General features: G+C 36.0%; 1 protein-coding gene across 4 annotated transcripts in view; it reads right to left on the reverse strand.

The window, feature by feature from the left end:
* Positions 1 to 11,842, reverse strand: part of PDE10A (phosphodiesterase 10A) — a 147,396-nt gene extending 135,554 nt beyond the window's left edge. For all 4 annotated transcript variants that reach the window (XR_011920398.1, XR_011920399.1, XM_072409074.1 and 1 more), the window contains exon 1: positions 11,243 to 11,842. Coding sequence is in view for 2 of the 4 variants with exons in the window: in XM_072409074.1 (XP_072265175.1) it covers positions 11,243 to 11,306 (64 nt within the window). In the remaining 2 variants the exon portion in view is untranslated. The remainder of the gene's footprint in view (positions 1 to 11,242) is intronic.
* Positions 11,843 to 12,431: the final 589 nt, after the last annotated feature.

A 12,431-nucleotide genomic window follows, 5' to 3' on the forward strand; every position in this document is an offset into this window, starting at 1 on the left:
AAAAAAAAAATTACGGAATTAATCAGAATATGGAAAAAAAAAAGCAAAAAAAAAAAAAAAGATAATATTTGTATGTATGATTGTGATGCATCTCTGTTAAGCTCCTTGCATCTAAGTAGCCTATTATTATAATATTCAACATGCACATTATTAGAAAATGGAGCAAATATGGCTATTTTTTTGAAAATGGCTTTTTTAACATAAAACAAAAGGATGTTTTTCCAGCGACAATTGCTACACATTTATAATATGAATCTGATTTCTAGGAGTGCCACAGCTAAGTAAGGCTTATTCCACGTGGACTGTTTCCCCAGCATTTTCCTGAGGCTTTAAAAGCTAATGTTGGAAATTCCCATGCATTCCAATGGGCTAATGTACACCAGGACGTTTCCTTGAGGCATGTTAATGAGTGTTATCGATAAGGCGGCTTGCAATGTTAAAAAAAATTAAAACGTGGGGTTAACGCTGGAAGACACAGGTAAATGCTTCCATTGATTTCAATAGGGCGTTTTCCCGCGTTTATAAGCAATTGAAACGTAAACATGTTAAAAACACTGGCATAGACGTTTTCCAGCACTTTAAAATGCTAAAAAAAAGCTAATAAAAGTGCAAAAAATGCATATAAACGCAGTAAGAACGTTTACAAAAAAGTCTACATAGACCCAGCCTAAAAGCTGCATCATTTAAGATAAAATTATTTGGAGATGCATAGAGGAACCAGGGCAGTTTTGCTGGTAGATGGAGAAAGGATTGTAATGAATACATCACTTTTTATACTTGGAGGGGATACTTACATTTGGAGAAATTTCTGAGAAATATGAAGCTCTTTCGGCAGAACTCTTTAGATTTTATAAAATGCCTAATCTGGAGGTATCTAAAGCGCAACCAACCCCTGGTATTTACAATATGACATGGTTTGAGAAAATGTGTGTAAAGGATCAAAACACTAAAGAAGTATTATCAGCTTTATATAATACATTCGTGCAGTACAATAAGAAGGTACCATCATATATACTCAAATGGGAAGTCACTATAGGTGAAAAGATTGAACAGGAGGATTGGGATCAAATTTGGCATACAATAGCATACTGTAGTATTAATGCCTCAGTAACAGAAAAAATTATTATAAACTAATGATGAGATGGTACATGGTCCCATCCAGGCTCGCTAAATTTCAGCAGAACTGTACAGGTAACTGTTTTAGGGGTTGTAATTCTATAGGAACTTTCTTCCATATTTGGTGGGAATGTTCCAAAATCAGGAAGTTCTGGACAAGAGTATACCAAATTGCTTACACTATAGTAGGTTGTTCTTTTCCCAAACAACCAGCTGGAGCACTTTTATGCCAGAAACCATCAGTCTGTACTATGAATCAATTTATACTATTAACATTCTTGTTTACTGCAGGCCAAAATTGTCCCAGCTAAAGCTAATTCACAACAAGTTAAGAATAAATTGTCTTGGATTTTAGTCAATGAGAAGATGAGGGCTTTGTTGACGGCATCTGTAACGAAATTTCAAAAGGTGTGGTCACCATGGATTGAGTACTATATGCCAATAGGATGGGACCGGTCATGGTTGACTATGTAGAATTAACATCAGTAATATTACTTGTTTATGGAGCTAACCTACCACTCCCTATTTCCTTTTGTTTCTTTGTCTTAGTGTTGTTATGTGTTTGTGTAGCAGAAAAGTTTTGCTAAGGATAAATATAGAGGTCTTGTGGGATCGATTTTTTTTATTAATATTATTATTACATTTAATAAATTTAGGCACAAATGTCACTTTAGGGTATATAAAGCACAACATAACATGAACAGATTAAATAAATACTAAAATAAAGAAGGACTATCTGGTTAAATATAGATAATATTAAAAGAAGAATGTTTGAGGATTGTTTCCCCCACTCCGTATATATTCGAAGGTCACAAATAAATATTATGGCTATATACACATTGTCACTGGGATGAAAACAAATATATAATTTTTTTATTTAGTTATTGTTTTTTTTTTTCCTCACAAGGATAAAAGTCTATCACTAATAAATTGGTTACACGTGTGTTTAGGGAGAAGGGAAATAATCCATAACTTTTTTTGGTTATTTTCACTATTTTTATAATGTATAAGATTGATAATGGATGTACACTAGGACAAGATAAAGTAAAGGGGAATTAAAGAGGGGTCAAAGAAGGGAGTTAACAATTAAAATTGGTTAAGGAAAATGGGGTTAGCAATAGGCACGTATGGTTAGAGAAATAAAATAATTCATGGGATTGGTAGGTTGAATAGATGGATAATGAAAGGATGCGACAGTTGTATTACTATGTTGTTATCATGGATTTATTGTAGACCTCTAGAACTAATTTTGATACGGTTTGAGATATATATGTTTGTTTGATTTGTTTGTGAAACTAAATGAAAATGAATAAAGAAATTAAAAAACAGAAGAATATTTGGAGATACAATGTACCTTGAAGATCAATACAGAATTTCTGAGACACCCAGACCTATCAAAAAAAAACATTTTATCGGCTTACAAATATCTGAAATTTTTATAAATCTTAAATTTTCATACACAATAAAGAAATTGCCTTATTACATCGATTTATAATTTTGTTCACAAAAATTCATAGAATTACAATTATGTTACATATAAATCAATAAACAAGCTCATTTATTTGAGCAATGTTTATCACTTCCAAGTGTCCAAATGCAGTCTGGCCAGTTCTGTGTACAGAGGGCACTGGACAGCATGGTCAAATTCTAGTAGCCACTGTTTAGACACACTGCACAATTGCTATTACCAACAAAACATGCATTTTTACACTATAGAACATTCAGCACAGGGTTGAGAACATTTCAAGGTAGGCAGGAACTAAAGGCAGGAATGTGGAAGTAAACCTACTACAGTCAGACAGAGATTTCTGATTACAATATTGTGAATACATTCACCTTGTCCCAGGTCCATCACAGGGCGCCACCATATTCTTCCTTGTTTCAATCTCCAGCAATCCTTATTACCCAAGGGGGGATGATGTACCAAGGGAGTTCATTCAAACCTGGCAGCTGCAGGGGAAGCTTCTAATTTTGAGCAGCACTGGTCAGCTCGGCAATTTTTGCCGAAAGGGCAATCAGGCAAGCATATATGTTTTTTTGCAGAAGGGACATCGCCTGACCCATTCCCATTTAATACAATCAGCATGTAGCCATTTCAAGCTTCCTGGCATTATTACTGTACTGCATTAAAAAGTTCAAATTGGGTAGGGCTTGGTGGTCAATGAGAAAGTATAACCTGGCAGGTTAAGGTGAGGTGGACCAAAAGAAACCTAATGCTCTAATGCAAAACGATGAGAAACATGCTATATGCATCACATTGTCAAACTTTAATTGTGATTTTAAAAGTGGTTAGTGAAACAAATCAGAGCTGTGGTTGCCAATCAGTATTAGTAATAGTAACTGTACTTAGTAAACTATTGTTTTTCTTTAATTCTTAAGTCCATTTTATAACTGCTGCACATATGCATTTGTTAATATATGCATTTGTTTAATTAGGAAGTGTGTGTGTGTGTGTGTGTGTGTGTGTGTGTGTTCCACCATCACTCGAAAACGCATGGAGACAAATCATCCAAACTTGCCATGCATATGACTGAGACTCATGTAAGTGGACCTGTCACCTTTGTACAGTGCTGTGCTAGATGTCAGAGCTATATTTGGATGAAACGCATGGAGACTTTTCAACCAAACTTGCTAGACATACATAGTTACATAGTAGGTTAAGTTGAAAAAAGACATAAGTCCATCAAGTTCAATCACTAGGGAAATAAACATATCCCAGGGTTTAAAACTATGTAAGTCTAGAGTTAAAACCATGTTGGTCTAGAGGAAGGCAAAAAAACCCTGGGTAATTTTGCTTTAACAGGGGAATAAAATTCCTTCCCAATTCCATGACGCAATCGGATGTTCTCTGGATCAACAGTCACTGTTATTTTTACTTTAAAGCCTTAATACACAGTTATTTTCTGTGCTTCTAGAAAAGCATTCAGCTTTTTCCTAAAGCAATCTATAGTAGTTGCTGAAACTACTTCCTGAGGGAGCTGATTCCACATTTTCACAGACCTTACAGTGAAGAATCCCTTCCTTATCTGGAGCTTAAACTTCTTTTCCTCCAGACGCAGAGAGTGCCCTTTTGGTTCTTTGGAATGATCTCAAAGTGAATAATGGGGAAGAGAGGACTGTTTATAAATTTATACAGGGTGGCCATATACCCCCTTAAACGTCTCTTCTCAAGAGAGAATAGATTCAGTTCAGCTAATCTCTCCTCATAGCTGAGCTTCTCCATTCCTTTTATCAATTTATTTGCCCTTCTCTGCACTCTCTCCAATTCAACAATCAATTCTTCTTTTTTGTGAAATGGTGACCAAAACTGGACTGCATATTCCAGATGTAGTCTGACCAATGCTTTGTACAGGGGCAGGATAATGTCTGCATCTCTGCAGTCTATTCCTCTTTTAATACCTCTTTTTAAGTACTTTGCTAGCTTTAGATATTGCAGCTTGGCATTGCATGCTGTTATTAGGTCTATGATCTACTAAAACTCCGGATCCTTTTCCATTTCTGACTGCCCAAAATGTACTTCCCCTAGACAGTATGAAGCATGCATGTTAAGCTCCCAAGTGCATAATTTTACATTTATCTATATTAAATGTCATTTGCCACTTGGAAATGATACTTTTAATCCCAAACTCTATATCATTTATAAAGATGTTAAACAGTAATGGTCCCAACACTGAACCCTGGGTACACCACTAATAACCGTAGACCATTCAGAGTATGAATCATTAATTACAACTCTCTGGATGCGATCTTTAAGCCAGTTCTCTGTCCATTTACAGATTGACTTTTCTAAACCTATCGACCGTAACTTGCATAATAACCGTCTGTGGGGTACAGTGTCAAATTGCTTTAGCAAAGTCCATGTACACTATATCACCTGCACACTATATCACCATTGAAGAGTTAGGGGGTGTGGCCCCGCCTCGCATCACGTTGTGACGAGAGGCAAGTCTGTGGAAGCAGCTTAGTATGGACAGTGCAGCATGTAGGATACTGGTTTATGAACAAAGCATTCCCCATGGAGAATTCTGGTGCTTTTACTTCCATCTTGAATTAACTGGTAAGCATTGAGATATACCTTTTGTTTAAATTGTCAATTATGTTTCCTTGGCTTTTATTTATGGCTATATCCAACTGGCAAGCATTGATAATTACCTGCTGCTGTAATTGGCAATTATTATTTATTCCTGGCCCCTATATATGTTTGTTTCTGAGTTTATACCCGATAGTTAGATGTTATACTGACCAAATAAATATGAATATCAATTTTTTTTCAAACTATGGCCATGTTAAATTATTCTACTTTTACTCATGGGATATATTGGAATGTTTATCACTTTGAGGAAAGATAGCACTATGAAGTGATATTGGTTAAGCATAGGTATTAACATAATGATATGAACTTACTGTGGTAGATTAATAGTTCATTATTCAACCAACTACTTTGTAGTTGTATTGCACCTTAGGGAAATAGTTCTCAATATCCATCTAATAGGCTCCTCAATCACAATCTGCTGCTATCATCGCTCTCCACTCTGTGTTGGGATCCAATTTTCAACTGGATAAAGGAGTCTATTGCATTTTGATTATCAGTGTTGCACAGTAGTGAGTATAATGTTAAAATTATTTGTAAAACGGATCTTATACATTGTTTAGAATTGGAAGTATTACATATGTTGTTGATTATATATCATGTTTGTAAATCATAAGTCGCTAATTCTTTTGATTCATCCTGAAGAAGCGATTTTATAGTCGCGAAACCTGTTGATGTAGAATACTACAATAAGGAGACCACATGTTAGAAAGAGATGCCTTTCCAGCATTTAGGAAAAGAATTTCAGATGATAATACTCTTTTGTATTATCGCAAAGAGTGTCCTCTTGTTCTTCGTAATGATCTCAAAGTGAATAATGGGGAAGATAATTTTCTATATGGACAGTTTATATATTTATACAGGGTGATCATATCCCCCTCCTAAACGTCTTCTCAAGGGAGAATAGAATCAGTTCAGCTAATCTCTCCTCATAGCTGAGCTCCTCCATGTATTTTTTCAACCTAACCCACTATGTAACCAAACTTGCTATGGTCCACCATCACTCGGAAACGCATAGAGACACTTAAACCAAAACTTGCTGGGCATATGAAACCGCTGATCTTTGTACAGCACTGTGGTATAAGTTCAGAGGTATAAAAATGTATAATAATAGTGTGTGACTGTGGAGGGACATTAGAGTGTCAGCTCCTCTATCCAGAGACTGAGGGATCTAGCTCAGTGTTTCATTGTACAGCATTATGGTATATGTCAGAACTATATCAACCTAAATATATAAAATTGGATGTATTTATGTGTGTGTGTATGTTATCACTAGGAAACGCATCAAGACCAAACTTGCTAGACATATGACTCAGACTCATGTGTTGTGGTATATGACGGTATATTTGCGTGTGTGTGTGTGTGTGTGTCTATGTATTGCTCAGGGACAGTGTGGCTTTTGCTTATATTTTTACATATTTTTTTGGACTCTTATACAAATTTCTGACCTGTAATAATGCCTTCAAGTAAACATAAGGCAATTGGCTGAGTGCAATCAAAGGCCAAAAAAATTTAACACCGTAGACAAGAAAAATCACTATAGCTTCATTTGATTCTATTTCCTGTATAACATAGGATTGCAATAAATAAATAGCCGGGCAACGCCGGGTTATCAGCTAGTCAGAAACAATTTCTAGTTGACTTTACTGCATTGAGCAACTGTATAATATGTCTACACCAGGGGTGCCCAACAAGTGGATCGCGATCTACTTGTAGATCGCAAAAGCAATGCGAGTAGATCGCGGAGACCTGCCTTTCAAATTAAACTCTACAGCACACAGGAGTTAATAAGTCCAAGTTCCTAGCTTGAAAGCCAAAAAAGTGTGGGCACCCCTGGTCTACACTATATAAATGCATATTTTAAACACATTTGTACATCTGTGTCATACCAAACAAGCCTGTTAGCATCACATTCAGTAAAACCCCGAATGAAGAATAAGGATGAAGAAGAGATCTAGCCATTTTTCTTGATACATACTGCTCAAAGAAAACTTCAGGTGTGTGTCACAGTGATTCCGAGTGGAGCATTTTTGAATACCTTTAACTAACCTAACCAGAAACTATCAAATTATAATTTCTCATTTGATTTATATAAGTTAATGTTTAAATTTTTACCTGCACTGGTGATGGTCAACATGACTGAACAGGAATTAAAAACACTATTCTACTATGCCATATGTGGGCCATTATGGATATACAGTTGGCCAAAGAGCAATACATGAATATTTTGCATGGCTCCACTTACTATCCTAAACTAAAGGTGAATCCCCTTTTTTCTGGGGTTTTGTAATTACAGAGAAATATTAACACTCAATAAGCTTCCGCTGTTCGTTACACTAGTTTAAAAGGCTGGGTTTATTCCACTTCAGTGGCAGCATGTCCTACTGTGGTACATTTGAACTGGAGGCAAAGAAAGATAAACCAAAAACCTTTTTTGATCAAGCACTATGCAGCTTTAAATGGAGATAACAGCATGTGACAAAAAAAAAAAACAATCAGCATGCACCCATCAGAAAGTTTCCAATATGCTATATACACGGGTTCTGTGGAAAAGGTTAAGGTTCATTTAGCCCAGTTGGTTTTACACATTCATTGGTCCTCAAACAAACACCTCTCTAAAAAAGTCATTGTTTCTTGTACTGTGTTGATGGATGTTAACAATGCTTTAAATTGCCTATCTACTGACCCAAAATGAAAAAAAATCCCCTTCTGTTTCGAATAAGACAAAACTTGAAATTCTTGAACAAATTGTAATAAAACGTGGGGATGAGTAGGGTGGAAAAGGTTTGTAGTAGCAATGTGAGCTTTGTAATGTATGTTGTACTCAGTTTGTCTAAAACCTACCACATTCCCAATGGAGCTCCCATTAAGCTGTTTCACCATTGCTCTTCCTACATCTCCATACTTTATACTTGACTGTTACGGAAGTAGAAATCCAGCCAAACAATAAACAAAATAAAATCCCATAAAAAAAGGTAACAAAAGTACTTTTTCTGAATTACACTTGTTATCTGCCTCTTGAAAATCCTGTACAGGGTTTTGCAGCAAATTAGACTAATAGTAAATATGTAGGTCTAGTATTGATTACTTTGCTGCAATAATGTTTGTAATATATACCCACCTATACAAACCTATTTTCTAAGACCAGCAATCCTTGCTTTTAATAAATTATTTTATATCCATTATCCCTCATTAATATTAGTATGTTGGTGTTATTTGTTTACCCAGATTATGGCACTTATAAAAGTATGGCTACTTTTTGGATGTCAGATCCCTCCAAGGTCACAAACAGGCCACTATAGTTGCCCATAGATTCTGCAATCTAGATGTACATTCCAAGTTTTTCCAAACATAAAATCAAGTTCATTTGCTATGAACTCATAGACAATACCAATATATTGTATAACCTGATGTAACTTGTTTTATTAACGTTCCTTAGACACTTAACTCCCCTGTTTTCTACTCATACAACAATTTTGTATTTGTTTTATACTCATATTACATTTTCTAAATATCTTTCCTCATTGATGTTCATGTAATTTTTTTTTTCTATAAAATTTTCTATTTTCTACAAAATAAACATGTTAAAAAAAAAATGATGTAAGCATTTATGTAAGTTGATATAGATAATGAATGCTTCTCTCTACTTTGGGAAATGCATATCCAAATTCCACCCTAGCTGAAAGGTTTTTATGCAAGTAAATAAATTACAACTATATTTAAAAATGCAGTAGAAAAGGTTTCAAAAATATTAGTGAAAGGGTTTCAGAGAAAAACACATACCTATAATATTACAAAAATATCAGCTTACACAAATAAAGACCTAAATAGAACTAGAGACAGGCCTTTTTTTCTACTGTAAAGGTTTTAATATTAAAGCCGTTTCTGTACTAGTAAGTAAACAGGACAGGCAATGGACATTAAAGTCTAAAACTTATAACATGCTGCGAACAAGCTTTAAAACTAGCCCTTGCTAACCTCTTTAGCTGCAGGCACTGTGGATGGAGTCATTTCCACATTTTACTGCAGAAATACAACAGTTGTTCAAGTTGTGACTTCATCAATTTTGCTTTTTTTTGTTTCTTGATTGAGGCTCTGGGCTTTTACAGTTTCTGATGCTACAGAAGTTAGCAAAGGCTTGTTTAAATACACATTCTCTACTTGATAAAACAAATTCAGAATTAAATTATTCTTTTCTTTAAACATAATCGTTTAAACATGTAAATACTTGAATGTTCACATTCAAGTATTTACAAGTTTAAATGACACAGGAAAGAGACACAGACAATTAACTATTAAGTTAATCATAGCCTAAATTTAAAAAAAGGCTGACTGATATAAGTTAATGTACATTATCAAAAGCATGACAATGTAGTAATACTATGGTATGGTGCGGTACTGAAAAAAAAATGTAAACAACATTCACGTTTAGACTTTTAGGATAAGTTTGCATTTCACACGAGACATGTTTCTAACTTTAAAACATAATGAAGAGTAGGGAAATAGAAATAACAAAATATAATGGTATGATGGGAGAGTGCTGTCTCAATAAACATTGCAAGGTTACATGTTTTACTTTTCTTTTTTCAGCATTTTTAGAACTAGCATGTTCAGTTTTCATTGACAAGAACTGGTGAAGGCACAAGAAAGTAAATACATAAAAAAAAAAAAAAAAGTTTATCCTGCCTTGTTAGATTACATTGATATCAAAAATAGTTCTTTGAGAAACCAAATATAATCTATAGTTGTCCATGTATGAGACTTAATTAAGAAAGGGCAAAAATAATGTATGTACATAGTTGACACCTCTGGTATGCAGGTATACCTGAAATAATGTATTTGAAAGTTCTATATAACATTTATTAGAACTGTGAATTATATATATATATATATATTTATATATATATTTATACATACATATACACATATAACCTGTCGGATTAGATGGATTAAAGAAATAACGTTTTAATGCACACACTGGAGCATATAAATAAAATGGGTAGCATAATCAGGAGACAAATAAAGAATTATCCTGACTCATGTTAATCCTTTGACTTCAGTAATTTAAACAGGCAAAGGCAAGACTTTATTCATATTTATTTAAGACAAATAATTGGAAAATAAATCAGAGATAGCCTGGCACCTAGCATGAGCTATCTTGGATCTAGTACGCAAAAACATAAATGGCTTCTTCCAAAATGGCTTAATCACAAAGGGTAGTGATTATAGGGAATAACTTTAAGCAACGTAGAAGCCTAAAGGACACCACATACTACAAGCTACAGGTATGTTTCAAACATACACCTAGTCAGATCTGTACATTCTTGTAAAAAATAAGGAGAATATTTATAATATCCGATCACTGTAGTATGTCATAAAACTGTTATCCATGAAAATAAGGAAAAAAGAACCATTGCCGAGAACAATAATAAACGGATTCCATGACGTTGGAATGCTGATATAAAGATCATACCATATGAAAGTTCAAAAAACCATATATGTATTGCCTAACACAGCACAAAAGTCAGCACATAGCTCTATCCATACAGCAGAAAATGATAAACCCTGAGGGCGTTTTATATAAGTTTCTTACTGTCCATTGATCCTGAGGGCACACTGATCTATGCATATGCTTTACGCAGAACTACCATTTTTTTATTACTCTTAAACTCAAGGTAGCATGAGAAAAAAGTTTACTGCCGCTTATACTTAAGCACAGGAATATATTAAATCAGTGCCCTCCTGAACCTTCTATGCCCCCACAGATTTCAGTCACATCTCCCCTATCCTAGCGCTCCTGGAGGCAGCACTTATTAAATTCCTAATGTCTAATATCTTTTACTATCAGAATTTACACTATTTGTTTAGCCAGTGGGCAAAGAAATGCTTTACCACATGAAAAATATAAGACTAGCCATGCATCAACCAGGCACAGTGCAGGATGCAAGTTGCAGTCTGAGATAAGTTTAATCTAATAGCTGTGATGACTGGAAATGGATCATGTAAGCACTGCTATCAGATGGCCAAGATACTCACTCGTGCTTAAAAAGCAGTCTGTAAACCTTCTAAAGCAGCCTTCAGAAGAAGGTCTATCTTCCATGACTGCCTTGACAGATGAGTTACTGAAAGCGCTAGAGGAAGAGGAATCCCAGCTCCGATGATGTCAGCAGTAGCAACACTGCTCCTGGGATGCAGCAATGGAAATGTCAAAGGCTCGCTGAACCTGTTCACTCTGGTGACCCGCACTTTAATATTTATTCAGGGGCTGTGCCGGGGGATGGGGGTCAGCCAACGCCAGCAGAAGTGGCCCCAAATAAGAAATAACTGTCCGGCTTATCACAGCTGACTCTCCACTAGCTGCTACCCCACAGTCAATGCACCAAAGCTCTTCCCGCCCACCAGCTCTTGTGTTTTGTCTCCTCCCACCAGACTTTGTATGCTTTCCCTCTGCACTCCTTGACTTCTGTGTGCAGGCGATGATGTGAAAAGGAAGATGGTGGGGTGAGAGAGAAAATTCAGTATTTTATGGGCGCTGGATCCACAGAGAAGAGGAGGCGAGGAAGGGCAGGCTGTCCTTTCTGTCAGGGCGGTGGTGGGCTGGAGACGAGCTATGTGAATGGAACTTAGTGGCTTTGTTCTGGGAGGGGTCGGCTAACGAATGCTGAGTGCCGAATCTTCCCGTCAGTCAAGGTGACACAGTGAGAGAGAGCGGGGCGATAACACGGCTCTCTGTGGGCATGACATGTTCCTATTTTGTTTATACAGTGTGTGCCGAGCTCATCTCTCCACGCTCTCACATTCAGAGGAATGGGAGGGTTCAGTAGAACAGACGTCAGAGGCTTTTTGCTGCCTTCCTAGCAGTCACCGCAGGGAGTTCAATGTCCACACCTCGAGCCTCTACCTTCCAGAAGCATGCAGTACCCTCTGGGAGTTTAGTATGAAACTGCAATTAATGTGCTCACGAATGAGACATATTCCATACAAGTCAAACAAAGCTCACATTGGCTTTGCTGCAGTTTGGAGTCTGTTGTTGTACACACGTCATCACTGGGCGTGTAGGACAATGCTTTGTCATTTTTTAACCTCCTGGGCGTTACACTGATGTCTAGATTTCTGTACCAAAAGCGTTACACAGTTTTTCATGAAATTTTTTTTTTTTACATTTTAGACCTGTAAGTTACAGAAATATGTCCGAACAAGGGTCTAGTAGATATCATGAATATAA

This window comes from Pyxicephalus adspersus, chromosome 4, assembly GCF_032062135.1.
Source record: "Pyxicephalus adspersus chromosome 4, UCB_Pads_2.0, whole genome shotgun sequence".
NCBI lineage: Eukaryota > Metazoa > Chordata > Amphibia > Anura > Pyxicephalidae > Pyxicephalus > Pyxicephalus adspersus.